Here is a 19,016-nt window from a genome sequence, read left to right as displayed (position 1 = left end):
TAGGCCAAGATCGCATTTTTCCCCATCTCCATCAATCTCCAGATAAGATGATATGCTTAGGAAGTACATCTGCCAGAGATACTGAAACATTCTAAATAAAGCCCCCAATAAATACACATTTTCATTTTTTCCCCTCCTAAGAGCTTTTTCATCATACTGGGTAGCTTCTAAATCATATAAAAAATTTGTATTTGGTAGGTTTGTTTCTATATGCAGTTTCTGTAATAATTAGCTTGGACATTTTTAATAATGCTTTGGAGAATGTTTAAAGTTTATAAATCTTAGAAAAGGATAGAGGAAATATAAGGGAAAACTGTAGGGCTACAACCACACTAAATTCAGATTGCATCAAAGGACAGAAACTAGTAAACCAGTTTCCGCTATATTTCGGTCAAATTTAATGTCTGACAGTTTAGCTCTACATTTTTCTGCAGCTAACCTGAGAGATTATTGTTCTGGTAATTTTACATCCTGTTCTGTCAAGCAATAGAAAGCTTTGAGGGTTACAAACCAACCCCAGGAGATTTTTTAAAATCTTATTCAGAAAGCATACGCATTTCATGTGGAAGTACAAAGCAGTAAAAGATCTGGAATCTTTGACCACAATTCTCAAGGAAATACTTTACAGAAATAAGAATTTCCACAGTTTTATAAATAATTTATCTTACCTCCCTCGCTCTACTGCCAGGGCATCTATTTCATCGAAGAACAATATGGAAGGTGAAACAGCTCTGGCTTTCCTAAATATCTGACAAAAACACAAAAGGTAACACAGAAGACCACCATAAATTTTAATAGATGTTTTGTAATCATAACCTCAATTTAAATGCAAGTGGCTAAAACAGCACCATGACTTTTAGTGGGGCCAGGTCCAAGTTCGAGGAGACCCTAAGTAAAGTGCCCTCTGGTGAGCCCCCTCCTACTTCAGTGGGCCTTCCCAGGAGGCTTAGCTGCCAGCTGCAGTCAGTCAGCAGAACTTGGCTGCACAAGACATCCACCATTTTAATTACCCAGAATGCCCTTAACATAGCATTGCCTTGGGGCATTGTGGGTAATTAAAATGGCAGGTGGTTCACAGATTCAACTGTGTGGCATAGCGGGCCTGGGCCAACATCAGCAATGGGCCCCAGGGACCTGGCAGTTGCCTGAAGATGCTGGGTGCTGATGCCAGTCCTTACTTAAGCGGGCATAGTTTGGAATACTCTTTTGTCTCTTCTGTAATTAATTTGAAATGTTATAATGTTAGTATTAGTGAAATGAACTGTTTGGGTTTTTTTTATTGTAGTGATGTACTATTGTAACTGATGTGCCAGTATGTTTTTTTAGTGTTGTATTGCTGTTGTACCGCTAGGGCACTTTTTGTGGGAAAGCGGCATATAAATGAAATGACAATGAGGATTCCAATTATTTTCCATAGAAGAGCAAATGGGGTTGGAATACACTTTTAACACAGGGGTAGGGTACCATTTTTAGTCTGAGCGTCAAACTGACCCCAGGTCCAGACAGTGGGGGCCACATACCAGCAATGGGTAGAGTCACTCCTGGCATGTTAACATTAAACTTTAACATTATCATATCATATCCTAGAGATTTAAGGGTTGCCATTTTAAATGTCTTTTTGCTTTTTATACCATCTCTTGGCAAAACCTTTTAATAAACCCTGAGATTTTTCACTCTCCACCTTGTAAAACCCAAGACAGTTATATCAGGTGCTGCCAAATTAACCAGATATGTTCCTACAGTTTTAAACTGTCAAACAAAAAGCTGGGCTATTTGAACATCCTTGCATTACATGAACACAATTTATTGTACAAATGGATACAAAATATTGAGCTCTGCATTCTCCCAAACCACTATACCAACTCCATCAGAATAAGTAAATTCTTAGGCTATAATTTTTAATTAACGTACTAAGTCAATGGCTCACAAACTACAACATCTTAATTTTTCAAATGTTAAATTCTCCCATAAGGGTGAGGGTCTCCAAAATTGCCAAAGAAAATGTATCTGATTCTACAGGTATGTGTGTGCTGGCAATGAACAATAAGCAATGTAAGGAAGTAATATAATGTATTAAAAATAATAATAGGAGCTGTGTGACCCAGGAGATGATTTGGATTGTTCATGTATAGGGGGAAAGTCCCATGTGAATCTTGCTCAATCATAGAATGTGTGGAATGTTACGCATCATTCTTTCAAGTCTCACCCCACCTCTAAAATGAGAATTCCCACCTCTAAACTGACAATGATATTGAGGTTTGTTGTAAGGGAAGATAAGATTGCAAAACATCTTTTAAATTACAAACACAGTCCTATCCATAGTTAGACCTTCAATGCTTTAACAGCAGCCTGGGAACAATAATCTATTTGAGCTGGAGTTCCTATGAATGTCGATATCCTAACAGGGTAATCTGAGTCTAGGGAACTAGATTTCCCATAGATTCTTGTGCTTGGCACTGCCACAGCAGTGCCAAAGGTCTAACGGAAGCCTCACAGCAAGACATCTCTGTTTCAGGTAAGTTTGGATGGTGAAGGGAAAGGGGTGGCTACACCAGGACGAGTTGCTAAGAAACCCACACATACATGTACGTTTAGCAAGTACATACCCAAGCTGACCTCACCTCAACATATAAACATGTCTCAGAAAATTCTTAAGACTGGTATAATTTTAAAAAACCATGAAAAGTACTTACTGCAAAGAAATGGCTATACGATGTAAAAAAGTGTGATGTAACTAAACAGACGGTTAGTAAATACTATACATCTTTGTACAGTTAAGTTCATAACATCTTACCTCTCTGACTGCACGTTCAGATTCTCCAACATATTTGTTCATCAGTTCAGGTCCCTGCATCCAAAAAAGCAAGTAACTTTCACAGACTTTTTCACATATTTGGGGCTTTAAAAAGACATATCTGTAATGTCACCCAGTATTCTATCTTGAAAGCAGCACTTGCAAGTATTTGTTTTATGCATTATAAAAAAAAGTATAGCCCACTTCATCCTTTCCTGGATAAAGTAGGTCTGGCCACTGTCGCACCTGCCATGGTCACATGTAGATTAGATTGCTGCAAATAACTTTTTATTTTTTATTTATTAGATTAATTAGCCGACCATCTGGCCGGCTGCCCAGCCACTCTAGGCAGCGTACAATACTAATAACAAATTTACATAATCAATTGAATGAAACAACACTGCTCTAAAAAAACCCTAACCCACCCCAAATCCCCACCTGAACAGCCAAGTTTTTAAAGCCCGGTGGAAGCTCATCAAAGAGGGGGCATGGTGGAGGTCACAAGGGAGGGAATTCCACAGAGTGAGGGCCACGACAGAAAAGGCCCTCTCCCTAGTCCTCACCAGCCTAGCTGTCCTGGCTGATGGGACAGATAGGCCTACCACGGCCGATCTTGTTGAGTGGCATCCCTGGTGTTGTTGGAGGCACTCCTTAAGATAGACTGGGCCAGAACTATATAGGGTTTTAAAGGTCAATGCCAACACCTTGAACTGGGCCTGAAAAACAACTGATAACCAGTGCAATTCCTTCAGCACTGGAATGATGTGGTCTCAGCTGCCTTTAATCAGGTAGGCCGCCACATTCTGCACCAGCTGCAACTTCCAAACCGTCTTCAAGGGTAACCCCACATACAGTGCATTACAGTGGTCTAGGCGAGAGGAGACCAGGGCATGAACTACTGATGGGAGCAGATGGTTAGGGAGGTAGGGGTGCAGCTGCTGTATCAGATGGAGTTGGTACAGCATTGCCCAGCTCACGGCTGACACCTGAGCCTCCATGGGCAGCTGGGAGTCTAAAATGACTGCGGACCTGGTCCTTCAGGGGTAGCTCACCCCATTAAACACCAGGTCGGCATCACCCAACCTCCCCTTGTCTCCCACAAAAAGAACTTCAGTTTTGTCGGGGTTCAGCTTCAGCTTAGTCCTTTCCATCCAGCCACTCACTGACTCCAGACACTTGGACAGGGTTTCTACAGCTAACCTTGGAAAGGATTTAAATGAGAGGTAGAGTTGCGTATCATATGCACATTGGTGACACTGCACCCCAAACATCCTGATAGCCCCAGTGGCTTCATATAGATGTTAAATAACATCGGGGAGAGACCAGAACCTTGTGGCATCCCACAAGTGAGCAGCCAAGGGTCTGAAGTCTCCTCCCCCAGAGCTACCTTCTAGTACCTGCCAGAGAGGAAGGAAGGGAACCACCGTAATACGGTGTCCCCTATGCCCAACCCCTCCAGGCGGTCCAGGAGGATACCGTGGTCGACAGTATCAAAAGCCGCTGAGAGACTGAGGAGAACAAGCCTCTTATCACTGCCTCCTTGAGGACTGATGGCATCATTCCCTCCTCAAGGGAGGCATTCACCACCACCTTGATCCCCTCCCCTCAGTCTCTCCCTGCAGCTCATAATGAGCCAAGATAGGCAAGGATAGAGTAAGCAGGTGGTTGGCCTTAAAGATGAAAGCACCTTGTCCATTTCCTCCGAAGGAAAAAGCTGCAACCAATCCCACACAATCGGTCTGCCACTGGCCGCCCCTCATTCACTAACTATATCCACAGTGCCCGGAATAGCACTCCTGATCCGGTCGATTTTATCTGCAAAGTGCTTTGCAAACTTATCACAGGAGGCCTTGGAATGCTCCATTGGTTCCAGAACAACTGGACCGATCAGGTTCTGGACCACTTGGAATAGCCTCCTGGGATAGCACTCTGCAGACACGATAGAGGCAGCATAAAAATTATTTTTTGCTGCTCTTATCGCCACATGGTAGGCTGAAGCTACAGCTCTAACCCATGTCCGATGGTCTTCAGAGTGAGATTTCCGCCACCGGCGCTCTAGCCGTCTCATGTCCGACTTCAGAGCTCACAACTGTGGGGTGAACCATGGTGCAGTCTGAGCTCTGTTCAGGGAGAGAGGGCGTTTCGGAGCCACACGATCTAATGCCCTGGTGATTGCAGCATTCCAGCCATCCGCCAGGGTCTCGACCAAGCGGCCATTTGCATGCTCCAAAGAATCCCCAAGCGCAGTCAGGAAGCCATTTGGATCCATAATACGCCTGGGGAGGACCACCCTAATGGGTCCTCCACCCCTGCAGAGGGGTTGTGGAACCAAGAAGTCCAACCCCACCAGGTAGTGATCTGACCATGACAAGGGGATGGTGGATGTACCCCCAATTTCCGGACCACTCCCCACCTCTCCAGAAACAAACACAAGGTCTAACGCATGACCGGCTACATGGATGGGCCCAGTTGGAATAGGGTGCAGCTCCCAGGAAGCTTCATGGTCTCCATAAAGTCCTGAGGCGCCCCCATGAGGATGGCCTCCAGATGTATATTGAAGTCCCCCAAAATCAACAAGTTAGGGGACTGCACACGCACATCAGAGACCACCTCAAGCACCTCGGCCAGGGAGTCTGTCGTGCAGCGGGGTGGACAGTAAACGAGCAGAATCCGCAGACTGCCCTTCGGGCCCAACCTCCAGTACATGCAATCAGCAACCCCGGTCTCCCGGAGAAGAAGTCTGGTGAGGACCAAGGCCTCCCAGTAGATAACAGCCACTCTCCCTCCCTGACCCCCAGCCCTGTGCTGCTGCGCATATGAAAATCCAGCCGGGCAAATGGCCGCAAGAGCGGGAGCAGCGGCCTCATCTAGCCAGGTATCTGTAATTTATGCCAGGTCCGCACCCTCATCCAGGACCATGTCATGGATGAGAGATGATTTATGAGCATCAGACCTGGCATTACACAGCAGCTGTCAGGCGCGCCCTGGCAGCCTCTTTCAGTCTACTCCAATAGCTAACTCAAGACACAGACAAAAGGATTCTTTTCAAGGCTTTAATCCTTTTACAACTTAATGACTCTTTCAGATGCTAATCACCAGCGACTAAGCAAGGAACAGCAGAGTAGCCTATGCTCCAGGTTAGGCAGTTGGTCCCCGTTTGAAGGAGAATCACAGGAAGACCCTGAACTTATGGGCTAGGGAGAGATCCTCCCTCTTTCCCTCGGGCCCTCAGGATGCGACCGTTGCTTGCGTGCCAAACGAGCGCTATGCCTCCTTTCCGCGCCCTCCAGCTGTCGTTGCTCCCAGCGTCGAGCATCCAGCAAGCCCCCCTCCAGCGCTCTCTCACTGCCAGGGTCACTATCTATCTCAAGAATGCTGGCAGGAGGAATCTCTGCCAGCTGCTGTGCTTGTGAGAGATGAGCGAGCTCCTCTCCCATGGATTGCTGTTCCTCCTCAGAATCAGAACTGCTCTGGGGTTCTATTGGCTCAGTTTCTACCCTGACAGCAGCAGATGAAGGCCAGAGGATGGAGTCACACATCCCACAGCCATCCTTCGGCTCTGGACAGGCCCAGAACAGGGGACAGATATTACGCATCTCTCCCCTGTTCCCCTTACCCGGCATGGTCTGCCCCTAGCGCTCCACCAGCATCTGCCACCCAGCCTCAGTATGTTCTGGCCCCCAGAACTCCCCCCACCGCCTCTGCCAGGTGGACACATGCCTCCCTCACTTCCGCCTATCAGGTGGGCACCCCACCCTTAAAACTCTGCATGAGGTTGCCCTCAAAAAACATTTGGAAATTTCTGCTGGTACAAAATGTAGTCAGACAGCCACCTGGGGCCTATTTTACAAAGCGTATTATTATGGTATTGTTCAATCTGCACTGTCTTCCAGTTAATTTCTAATTTTCCAGGCTCAATTCAAGGTAGTAGTTATTATCTTGTTGTTGTTCAGTCATTCAGTCGTGTCCGACTCTTCGTGACCCCACGGACCATAGCACGCCAGGCCTTCCTGTCCTGCGCTCTCTCCCGGAGCGTGCTCATGTTCATATTCGTTGCATCGTTGATGCTATCTAGCCATCTCATCCTCTGCCGTCCCCTTCTCCTTTTGCCTTCAGTCTTTCCCAGCATCAGGGTCTTTTCCAGAGAGTTTTCTTTTCGCATTAGGTGGCCAAAATACTTGAGCTTCAGCTTCAGTATCTGTCCTTCCAATGAGCACTCATTGTAGTTATCTACAAAATCCTAAACTATTTGGAACCAGGTTACTTGAAATACCTGTCTACCCACTGCACTCAGCATCCGAGTCTTCTTTTTTCTAACCCCCCCACCCCATGGATCTTTTAAAATCTAATCTGTAAAATCAAGAGAAGGGATTGTTCCATTTCTGCATTCTGTACAGCACCTAATATTGTGTTAATATGATATAACTGTTAACTAGCACTGTTGTGTCTCTGGAAAAGAAAAAAGAAAACATCTGCATTTTTGGTGTAGCCCACTGGATATCTCAAGTGATATGCCTCACTCCTATTTTCTTGCAATCTAATAAATAAATGAGTTTGCGGTCTGTAATTGTATACAAGATGTGCTAATTTTTAAAGTATCCATTACTTGCTCAGCTATGATAACTGAGCTCTAAATTTATGCGTGTGCTCACTAAACGACAACTAATGAAGGATTTGCCAAAAAACCTTGTCAGAACACTAACCAGTCTTCTTCCAGAGGTTCAAAGCTAGTTGCTCATAAAGCAGAGCAATAGCTTTCCAAGCCTCATTAATCTATTTTAACTGCTGTAGTCAAGAGGCAAAGAGAAAACAGCCTAGGAAATTTTAACTGGAAAGTATTTTGACGTAATTGACCCAGTGACAAACCAAACTTAAGCACATGTCAAGTGCAGAGAGCCGCAGAAAGGCATCTGAAGAGGGTACAGGAAGTTAGCAAATGCCAAAGTGAAGTCAGAACTCTGACAACAGTGTATATTTTTGAAATTATTGCTAATCGGAAATTTTTAAAAAGCTAACACTGATCTTATTTAAAATGAAAAACAAAACACAAGGAACATATTCTACCCAAAAGCCTTTACCACACTTGAACACACTTTTGAAAATACTTTTATTGCTACTGACTCTCTTCCATCTGTATAACTGTGTTCTTACTCTTTTGAGGCATTGCAAGTTAGTTTCTAAAATCCAGAGAGCACAAGACAACTTGGTAATCCGGTATATTGTGAACACCAGAAAAGCTTAATTATTTAATCTCTCTCTTTTGAGAACTGTAGGACTGTATTACATGCAATCTTTATTTTTAAGCCTGTTTTTTATTTCTAATCAGAAATGTCCCCTATTTGGCAGGGAACATTCTTGTATAAAGAAGTGGCAAAGAGATGTGTAATCCAAGAGATGTGTACATTACTTTTCCACTGCAACTCCCTCTTTACCACCTGCCCTTTCCTCTGCTGGATTCCAACTGTGTTTGCACCAAGGTAAGTATGCAAGCACACACACAAACCCCGGGGCGGGGGGGTTGCGACAGGAAAATAGAGGGTGGAGAAAAGGGTTAAACACCCCTCCACAATTCTCTGTGCAAAAACAGCTCTTCCAAATTTGCATTTGTTTACAAAAAATGGTGGTTGGGAATTTAGTACACAAGTGTCCATATAACACAACACGCCCTGTAGGAGTGGAAATGATTAATCCCATCTGGTTTAATGTAAGTATTTTCAAGGGCTATACATTCTGAAAACAGCAGTGATTATTACCTAAAGTACTTTTTCCTAGAGTTTTCATACATTAAGGGATATCAAGTGACACAATAAACGCAGGTTATTGTTGCATACTTTACAGTAAATGCTTTTTAAAATCCCAGCTTTTTCCTCCAGATGTTGGTAATTAATCTTTCGCTTTTAAATCATGTTCTAATTTGGACCACTAATTTGACATAGCCTATTAGAAGGTTAGACACCTTTTTCTAAACAAGAATGAAGTAGCTGAACTGAGACAAATTCATATTCCCATAATTTCAGGTAGCATATAATCTTTTTTAAAAAAAATATTATTCCATTTATATCCTGCCTTTTTTCCTCTTGCAAGGAACTGAAGGCAGCTTACATGGTCCCCCTCTCCATCTTATGTTCCTAATAGTCATATTCGGGAGGGCAGTTCACACATTACTTTTAAGGTACTCTGCTAAATAGGAAGAGTGAGTGAAAAGGAAGTGTCACATGCTTTTTTTTGTCCAAAGCTGAACTTCTGCAACTCTCAGCTAGGAGAGATGCACATGCTTCCAGTTAAAACACAGGTCACTAATCTCACTGTGGGGGAATCAAACATTACAAAAAAGTGGATAGAACAGGAAACGCAAGTAACTAGCATGTTTTGTTCTCCTGGCTTTTATTTATGTTACATTTATATCCTGCCTTTCCTCCAAGAAGCATACGTGATTCCCTCACAACAACCCTATGAGGTAGGTTAGGTTGAGAGTCAGTTACTGGCCCAAAGTCACACAATGAGCTTCATGGCCAAGCGGGAACTAGAACCTGGGTCTCCCAACTTCCAGTCCAACAACTCTAACCATTACACCACACTGGCATCGTATAATGTCCTGCCTGAAGAGTCTCACCTTCACTGCCAAGAAGTTTAGCCCACTTTCATGGGCCAAAGCCTTTGCAATCATTGTTTTTGAACATCCTGGAGGTCCATACAGTAGTACACCTTTTGGTGGCTGAATACCCATTCGAATGAAAGACTCGGGATGCTTCAACGGCCATTCAACTGCTTGTTTCAATTTCAGTTTGACATCTTCCATCCCTCCTATATCTGACCAGGATACCTGTAAAACAATCCACTACATGAAACAGTAGGAAATATTCTGAGAGTACAGGAAGAAAACAACATGTTTCCTCAAACAAAAAAGGCACACGTGGAGCATTTTAAACCAGCAAGAAAACAGGCCAGTTTAAATCACTGATTTCAATCAACTTTTCCATTGATACTTCTTTATCCATTTACTAAAAACAATGATGCAAATCTCACTACAAAACCTTGTTAATTTACAACAAAATAGAACATTACTTACACATTGTTTCATTCTTATAATCAGGCCTTGCATCTCTGACACACTGTATGCGGTATACTTACTACTCCCATCACTGACTAATTCATTGATTCTCTATTTTGAAGCTGGGTTTATCCTATCTTAAATGTAGACCTCATGGCCACAATATCTGGCCAAATCTTTGGATTTTTCTGTTCCTTCGCACTAGCTCCAGAAACTGGAGCTAGTGCAGAACACAACAGCTTGGCTCTTGTTGGGAGCTGCTCCTTTCAGCATGCAACTCCACTGCTGAGGGAACTGCACTGCCTGCCTATTCACTACCAAGCCAGGTTTAAGGTTTTAGTACTAGTGTACAAAGCTCTAAACAACTTGGGACCAGGATATCTGAGAGAACGCCTTCTTCCTTACCAACCTGCCCGGTCACTGAGGTCATCAGAGGGTTTGCACCTGGTGGTTCCACATGGACCTATGGCCCAACTGGAATCCACCAGGAGAAGAGTCTTCAGTGTGGTGGCCCCATTTTGTTGGAATTCCCTAACCCTGGAGGTCAGGCAGGCACCAACACTGTGCTGTTTCCAGTGCCTCCTGAAAACAGCGTTGGTCCAGGAGGCAAAATTGACCAGTCATGGTTTTTATTGGTATTCGGTTCTTTAAAATAGCATAATTTTAATCTGGTATTTTAATCTTTTTATCCTTTTACTGTTTTATCTCTTCTGTTCACCACTCTGAAATCTGTTCTCGATATAGAGCAGTATACAAATATTGTAAATATAAATAAATAAATAAATAAATAGTTTTGGGATACTTGAAAGCTTGCGCTCTGTTGTGGAATTTTGGTTGGTCTTAATACAGATATTCCCCTTCATGGATCACTGCCTTGTTGTGGCGAAGGGGCTTGCGTAACTCAGTGAAGCCATAAGCTATGCCGTGCAGGGCCACCCAAGACGGACAGGTCATGGCAGAGAGTTCTGACAAAATGTGGTCCACTGGAGAAGGAAATGGCAACCCACTCCAGTATTCTTGCCAAGAAAACCCCATGGAACGTATCACAAGGCTAAAAGATATGACGCCGGAAGATGAGCCCCTCAGGTCGGAAGGTGTCCAATATGCTACTGGGGAAGAGCAGAGGGTATTTCCAAGTAGCGCCAGAAAGAGTGAAGCGGCTGGGCCAAACCCGAAAGGACACTCAGCTGTGGATGTGTCTGGTGGTGAAAAGAAAATCCGATTCTGTAAAGAACAATATTGTTTAGGAACCTGGAATGTCAGATCAATGAATCAAGGTAAGCTGGAGGTGGTCAAACATGAGATGGCAAGATTGAACATCGACATCTTGGGAATCAGCGAACTAAAATGGACAGGCATGGGCGAATTTAATTCAGGTGACTATCATATCTACTATTGTGGGCAAGAATCCCTTAGAAGAAATGGAGTAGCACTCATAGTCAACAAAAGGGTGGGAAAAGCAGTACTGGGGTACAATCTCAAAAACGATAGAATGATCTCAGTACGAATCCAAGGCAAACCATTCAACATCACAGTAATTCAAGTCTATGCCCCAACCACTGAGGCCGAAGAAGCTGAGGTTGATCGGTTCTATGAAGACCTACAACACCTTCTAGAAATAACACCAAAAAAAGATGTCCTCTTCATCATAGGTGATTGGAATGCTAAAGTAGGAAGTCAAGAAATCACCGGGATAACAGGCAGGCATGGCCTTGGTGTACAAAATGAAGCAGGACAAAAGCTAATAGAGTTTTGCCAAGAGAACATGCTGATCATAGCAAACACTCTTTTCCAACAGCACAAGAGGCGACTCTACACATGGACATCACCAGATGGTCAATATCGAAATCAGATTGATTATGTCCTTTGCAGCCAAAGATGGAGAAGCTCCATACAGTCAGTCAAAACAAGACCTGGAGCTGACTGTGGCTCAGATCATGAGCTGCTTCTTGCAAAATTTCGGCTTAAATTGAAGAACGTCGGGAAAACCACTAAACCGTTCAGGTATGACCTAAATCATATCCCTGATGAATATACAGTGGAGGTGAGGAATAGATTTCAGGGATTAGACCTGATAGACAGAGTGCCTGAGGAACTATGGACGGAGGTCCGTAACATTGTTCAGGAGGCAGCAACGAAATCCATCCCAAAGAAAAAGAAATGCAAGAAAGCCAAGTGGCTGTCTGATGAGGCTTTACAAGTAGCTGAGGAAAGAAGGGAAGCGAAAAGCAAGGGAGAAAAGGGAAGACATACCCAACTGAATGCAGAGTTCCAGAGAATAGCAAGGAGAGACAAGAAGGCCTTCTTAAATGAACAATGCAAAGAAATCGAGGAAAACAACAGAATGGGAAAGACTAGAGATCTCTTCAAGAAAATTGGAGATCTCAAGGGAACGTTTTGTGCAAAGACGGGCATGATAAAGGACAAAGAAGGCAGGGACCTAACAGAAGCAGATGAGATTAAGAAGAGGTGGCAAGAATACACAGAAGAACTATACAGGAAAGATCTGAATGTCCCTGATAGCCATGACAGTGCGGTCACTGAACTTGAGCCGGACATCCTCGAGAGTGAAGTCAAGTGGGCCTTAGGAAGCATTAGTAACAACAAAGCTAGCGGAGATGACAGTATTCCAGCTGAGCTATTTAAAATCCTAAAAGATGATGCTGTTAAAGTGCTGCATTCAATATGCCAACAAATCTGGAACACTCAACAGTGGCCACAAGACTGGAAAAGGTCAGTTTACATTCCAATTCCAAAGAAGGGCAACGCCAAAGAGTGTTCAAACTACCGCACAATTGCGCTCATTTCACATGCCAGCAAGGTGATGCTCAAAATCCTACAAGCTAGGCTTCAGCAGTATGCGAACCGAGAACTACCGGAAGTACAAGCTGGGTTTAGAAGAGGCAGAGGAACTAGAGATCAAATCGCCAACATTCGCTGCATCATGGAGAAAGCAAGAGAATTCCAGAAAAACGTCTATTTCTGCTTCATTGACTACGCTAAAGCCTTTGATTGTGTGGATCACAACAAACTGTGGCAAATTCTTAAAGTGATGGGAGTACCAGACCACCTTACCTGTCTCCTGAGAAACCTGTACGAGGGTCAAGAAGCAACAGTAAGAACCAGACATGGAACAACCAATTGGTTCAAAATTGGGAAAGGAGTACGACAAGGCTGCATATTGTCACCCTGCTTATTTAACTTATATGCAGAGTACATCATGAGAAATGCCGGGTTGGATGAATCAGAGGTCGGAATTAAGATTGCTGGGAGAATTATCAACAACCTCCGATATGCAGACGATACCACCCTAATGGCAGAAAGCGAAGAGGATCTCAAGAGCCTCTTGTTGAGGGTGAAAGAGGAGAGTGCAAAAGCTGGTTTGAAACTCAACATTAAAAAAACAAAGATCATGGCATCTGGCCCCATCACTTCCTGGCATATAGAAGGGGAAGAAATGGAAGCAGTGACAGATTTTACTTTCTTGGGCTCCAAGATCACCGCAGACGGTGACTGTAGCCATGAAATTAAAAGACGCTTGCTCCTTGGGAGGAAAGCTATGGCCAACCTAGACAGCAGAGTAAGAAGCAGAGACATCACCTTGCCGACAAAGGTCCGTCTAATCAAAGCTATGGTTTTCCCAGTAGTAATGTATGGCTGTGAGAGCTGGACTATAAGGAAGGCTGAGCGCCGAAGAATTGATGCTTTCGAACTGTGGTGCTGGAGAAGACTCTTACGAGTCCCCTGGACTGCAAGGAGGTCAAATCAGTCCATCCTAAAGGAAATCAACCCTGAGTGCTCATTGGAAGGACAGATAATGAAGCTGAAGCTCCAATATTTTGGCCACCAAATGCGAAGAGAAAACTCTCTGGAAAAGACCCTGATGCTGGGAAAGACTGAAGGCAAAAGGAGAAGGGGACGGCAGAGGATGAGATGGCTAGATAGCATCACGGATGCAATGAATATGAACTTGAGCACGCTCCGGGAGAGAGCGCAGGACAGGAAGGCCTGGCGTGCTATGGTCCATGGGGTCACGAAGAGTCGGACACGACTGAACGACTGAACAACAACAACAACAACAATACAGATATTGTCCAATACAAATGGCCTCATAGCAACGGCAATAATCCTTCAACCTCCCCCTCTAAAGGAGATCAAAGAAATGTGTTAAGACTGGGGGGTGCGGGGAGAGAAGGCACAAGCTGCCATTTTTCTGCAAGCTAATATACATGAGACCTTCATTCCTAAAGCAAGTTTGGTGCTGGAAGGTAGGCAGGCTAAGGACAGATTGGAGAAGATATCAGAGTAGAGGACTCAACTGTACCCACACTATCTTTCATCATGAATGAGGTTTTTCTAGGCAAGCCATCCCACAAATTGCAGACAAAATGGTTTGAAATAGGTTATTGTTTCCTTGGAACCCAAATATGGCCACTTTAGGTTACTGCAGTCAAGTGATAGTTATCAAGTATGTGCCTTTCCTAGTGTTACAATCTCTGAATAATCACTGTGGAATATTGTACTGGGAAAGACTTACTTTTGGCACGTCAATCGCCACCTCTCTCATGGCGCTGGGCCTGACATCATTCATTGCCTGTAGGAAGTCACTGCAAGTGATAATCACTGATCCAGACACATCTTCATCTAAGAGGTTTGCTTTCTCCCCAAGTACTCGCCGCAAAGCATACAACCCTACACAAAGTAGGGAACACAAAATAGTGCATGGACTTCTTATGATTTCTCACAATATAGAACATGCAATGGATGCCATTAAGAACACTATAACATAAGACCCATCTTCATTTGAAATAATCAAGCAGAGAAAAACAGGACAAGTTTGTCATCTTACAATAATGCAAGAGTGTATTTCATGAAATAAAATAATTCTTCATCTGCGGGGAGGGGAAGGGGGCGCAGCAGAGATATTAAGAATGGAACAGGCTGTGTATACCCAGTGTGGGACCACACATATAAACAAGACACCTACTAGGTATCATAGTGAGCAAAAGACTAACTTCCTCAGAATTTTCTAGACCAATCTCAACTCAAGTTCTGAGATCCCTACTATTTTGTAGATTAGCATCCACTTTGTGAACTTGTTCAGATGACACAGCAGCCCATCGTGGGTTAATTAACCCTCAAGGAGCTGCGATGTGTGCCAGCCACCATTATGAATATGCAACCCACAACTAGGAATGCAGGAGAAATCCTCAATGGAACAAAACGAGTTTGGATTTTTATGAATCCGACCCACAAATTCCGCAGCAGACCAGCTTTTTCCCATGGATTCCACAGACTTGTGGACCGTTTTTCTAACCTTCAGGAATTTTGCTCATATTTTGTGGTGGAAAAATACACAAAAAAATTAAAAACCCAGCCAAAAATGCACATTTCCCCCACAGGCAAAAGCATGAAAATGCACATTTTGTGGGGATTGGCACATTTCGTGGCAATTTGCACATTTTTGCATGAATTGCATTTGTGCAATTCTGCACAAATTTGCATTTGCAGAAATTTTGTTTGTTTGTTTGTTTATTTCTATACTGCCCAATAGCTGAAACTCTCTGGACAGTTCACAAAAATTAAAACCAAAAAGCACACAGTAAAACAATATAAAATATTAAAGCATTAAAACCATATAATATATAATATAACAATATAACTAGGAGCAATGCAGAGATTTAAAATACAGATTTAAAACAGCAAAGCTAAAGGACTAGAAAGCTAAAATGCCTGGGAAAATAAAATGGTCTTCACCTGGCACCGGAAAGAATACAATGTAGGTGCTAGGCAAACCTGACTAGGGAGCTCATTCCAGAGCAGGGATGCCACAGCAGAAAAGGCCCTCCTCCTAGTAGCCACCCACCTCACTTCCTTTGGCAGAGCTCATGGAGAAGGGCCACTGATGATGATCTTAAGGTCTGGGCAGGCACATATGGGAGGAGGTGATCCTTCAGGTAACCTGGCCCCAAGTTGTTAAGAGCTTTGAATGTTAATACCAGCACTTTGAATCAGGCCCGGAAATGGACTGGCAGCCAGTGCAGCCGGAAAAGAACCGGCGTAATATGAGCTTGTTGGCCAGTCCCTGTTAATCTTGCGGCCCTATTTTGGAGTAACTGAAGTTTCTGAACCGTTTTCAAAGGTAGCCCCACTAGGGATGGCGGAGAAATCCGCCGCAGACTCCAATGAGGCCAGATTCAAAGGAATCCGGCCTCAAGAGTCTGCGGTGGAGCGGCACCACTCACCTCCACCTCCCTCCAGAATCCTATGGAGCCGGCCTCTCTCTGCAGCGATTCTGCGGAGCCGCAGGCTGGCTCCATATCGCTGGCCTGGCAAATGGATGCAGCCACAAGTGGCGTAGTGGACACCACTTGCAGCTGTAAAGCCCTTAGTTTAAACTAATTGCAGCCATTTACGGCTGCATTTAGGTTAAACAAAGGAGCTTTACGGCCGCAAGTAGCTGCATCCATTCGCCAGGTTGCGGCTGTATCCATTCATCAGACCAGTGATATGGAGCCGGCTGCCAGCCTGCGGCTCTGCAGAATCGCTGCGGAGAGGAGCCGGCTCACGAGGATTCCAGAGGGAGGAACGGATCGCCTCCCCCTACGGGCGGATTCCCCATGGACCGGAAGGTAGGGAATCCGCCCATCCCTAAGCCCCACATATAACACATTGCAGTAATCCAGACAAGAAGTTATCAGAGCATGGATAACTGTAGCTAGGCTATCTGTGCCCAGATAAGGGCGTAGTTGGTATACCAGCCTAAGCTGATAAAAAAGTGCTCTGTGCCACTGAGTTCACCTGTGCCTCAAGTGACAGTTCTGGGTCCAATGCAAATTTGCACAAATTTGGAATATAAAAAAATCCAATTTCGTCAACAGGCGGATGACAGAACAAAAGGCGCCTGACAGCCCACAAAACACAGCTGGAATGGATTTTACACAATCTGTACATCCCTACCCCAAATTGAGAGTTGCTGGGTGTTGTTGTGTCATGCGAGCACGGCCAGCAGCTGTTATTTCAGGGCTAAACAAGCCTTGCATAAACCACTGTCTGTTGTAGGGTTATGCAAGGGTTGTTTAGCTCTCAATTAACCCCTGCTGGCTGAGTTCGCTTGACACAACAAGTCCCAGTTGGGGGTTGTATATCCATAATGGTGGCCAGCACGCACCACACTCCTCGAGAGTTAATTAACCCACGATGGCTGCTGTGTCACCTGAACTGGGTCTCTATCAAGATATAAATGTCTACTTATTTCACATGAAGTTTTCTATTTGTAATATCTTAACTTCATGCTTAGGTGCAACCCAAAAATAAATCCCTCAGAAGTTGTTATTTTTAGGATCATCATCAATTAAATACTTTTTAATCAGTTAAATGCTAGGCTTATAAATTAAATTTAAATACATGAATATATTGCAATACCTTAAGGAAGACTCCTCACTAAAGATCCTGAAGGGGAAAGTTTCTCTGAAGTATGACATAGCTTACAATTTAATAAAAGCTACCACTCACGTTTATAAAGAAACTATCTTCTATATTTTCTTTTTCATTACAATTTGGAAATATTGACTATTTTCTTCATAGTAACATATCAGAATAAAAAAGGATTATTTAAAAAGTTCACAGCCCATAATTACTGTAGAATACCCATTTTTAAAAGACATATTGAATAGCTGTCAACTTCAACTGATGTGACTGTGACCATTAATGCACAATACAGAACCCTAGATTTGTTATCAAAAACCAAAAATTGCAAACACAAATTTACAATAAATACTTGTCAAAATCTGAGAAGTCTTCCTACAATGTGAGAACAAAAAGTATTCTTCCCAAAAGTACTGTTCCAACTGGTATGCTTCTGTTAGTTGTCAGTTACATCATGTGAACACCTACATTCAATATCCAAAGCTGAATACAATTGCAAATGCTTGAGAGTCAGTTTTACGCTAAATATGGATTATTCAACAACATGGAATCCACACGGGAACTACAAAACAAAGTAGTTTCCTTTAGTATTGAAATGCTTTCATACATTTTCTTCTCATAACCTTTATAAAGCAATGTATCACCTTCAAGTTAAATACAGTGCAACATGATATACAAAGAATTATTGCTATGCCCAGGTTCAAACACACCAATACTTCCAATTAAAACAATGAAGTTATTTTATTCAGACTTTTAACACACACAGTTCTCTGCTAAGGATCTTCTTGTTATGAGATTTTCTTATGAGAATTTAAAGTTAATCCATTCGTTTAAAGAAGTAAAATACTTGCTTTGTAGATTTGTTCATTGACCAAAATAAATTACATCTTTTGATCTTCATCAAGTACACACTTCACGTTTCCTTGATAAAATTTGGTATGCAGGAAGCAACAGTTTGCAACCTCATGTCACATTTTCCATTACATGAGGTATCTTTCAAAAAGAATTCTTTTCCATCTGTAGCTACCTAATTAGAACATATCTAGAAAGAACAGCATTATCATCGCTAAGCCAAAACAAACCACTGCCTTCTTTATTGTTGAAGTTTAATCCAGATTTAGGCAGGACAGGAAGGCCTGGCGTGCTATGGTCCATGGGGTCACGAAGAGTCGGACACGACTGAACGACTGAACAACAACAACAACAACAGAGCTGGTGGAAGCGGACTTCCCCGCCCACTGCAGCCTACCAAAAAAAAAAAAAGCATCACAGAGGGTCAGGGAACCCTGCTGAATGCGGTAGGCTATGGTATAGTGGGGGGGGGGGAATACCCAAAAATCAGGCAAAGAGACCTTCTTTAAGTGGAGATCCAATGACGCAAGGTGCTATCTGATCTTCAGGGATCCTTCTGCTCCCCTGTACCACAGGCTACCCCATTCAGCAGGGTCCCTGACCCTCTATGTTGCATTTTCAGCAGTCTGGAGGTGCTGCTGTGGGGAAGAGTGAGTGGGGCAGTATGTTTCCCACAGCCCAGTTCCACATGCCTAAATCTGGCTCCAACCCAGAGTTTTGCAGGTTAGCAACAAAGCAGCTAGAATCTAAAAACAACAACCCCAGAGATAAGCAAAGTCAGCATTTTCAAAAATAAACTCTGAATTTATAAGGTATGACCATGCACGCACCATTATACAGGTCAGTGTTTAATCGAAACAATATTTTACAATAAAGCAATAATGAAAGACA

The 19,016-nt window shown here is 43.5% G+C and overlaps 1 protein-coding gene across 14 annotated transcripts in view; it reads right to left on the bottom strand.

Moving 5' to 3' along the window:
* The window catches only part of AFG2A (AAA ATPase AFG2A), a 281,537-nt gene that overhangs the window by 221,488 nt on the left and 41,033 nt on the right, over positions 1-19,016 (bottom strand). For 9 of the 14 annotated variants that reach the window (XR_014792058.1, XR_014792059.1, XM_084855975.1 and 6 more), the window contains exons 10-13: positions 14,383-14,537; positions 9,408-9,632; positions 2,795-2,848; positions 669-748 (exon numbers count right to left, since the gene is read on the bottom strand). Coding sequence is in view for 10 of the 14 variants with exons in the window: in XM_084855975.1 (XP_084712101.1) it covers positions 669-748; positions 2,795-2,848; positions 9,408-9,632; positions 14,383-14,537 (514 nt within the window). In the remaining 4 variants the exon portion in view is untranslated. The remainder of the gene's footprint in view (positions 1-668; positions 749-2,794; positions 2,849-9,407; positions 9,633-14,382; positions 14,538-19,016) is intronic. The other 5 variants (XR_014792057.1, XR_014792060.1, XM_084855977.1 and 2 more) reach the window with 1 other exon arrangement.

Source organism: Heloderma suspectum, chromosome 5 (assembly GCF_057233095.1).
Source record: "Heloderma suspectum isolate Gila_16-S chromosome 5, 16-S_ref, whole genome shotgun sequence".
Classification (NCBI taxonomy): Eukaryota; Metazoa; Chordata; class Lepidosauria; order Squamata; family Helodermatidae; genus Heloderma; species Heloderma suspectum.
Note: the sequence above shows the minus strand (reverse complement) of the source record. Positions and strands in the feature narration are given on the sequence as shown.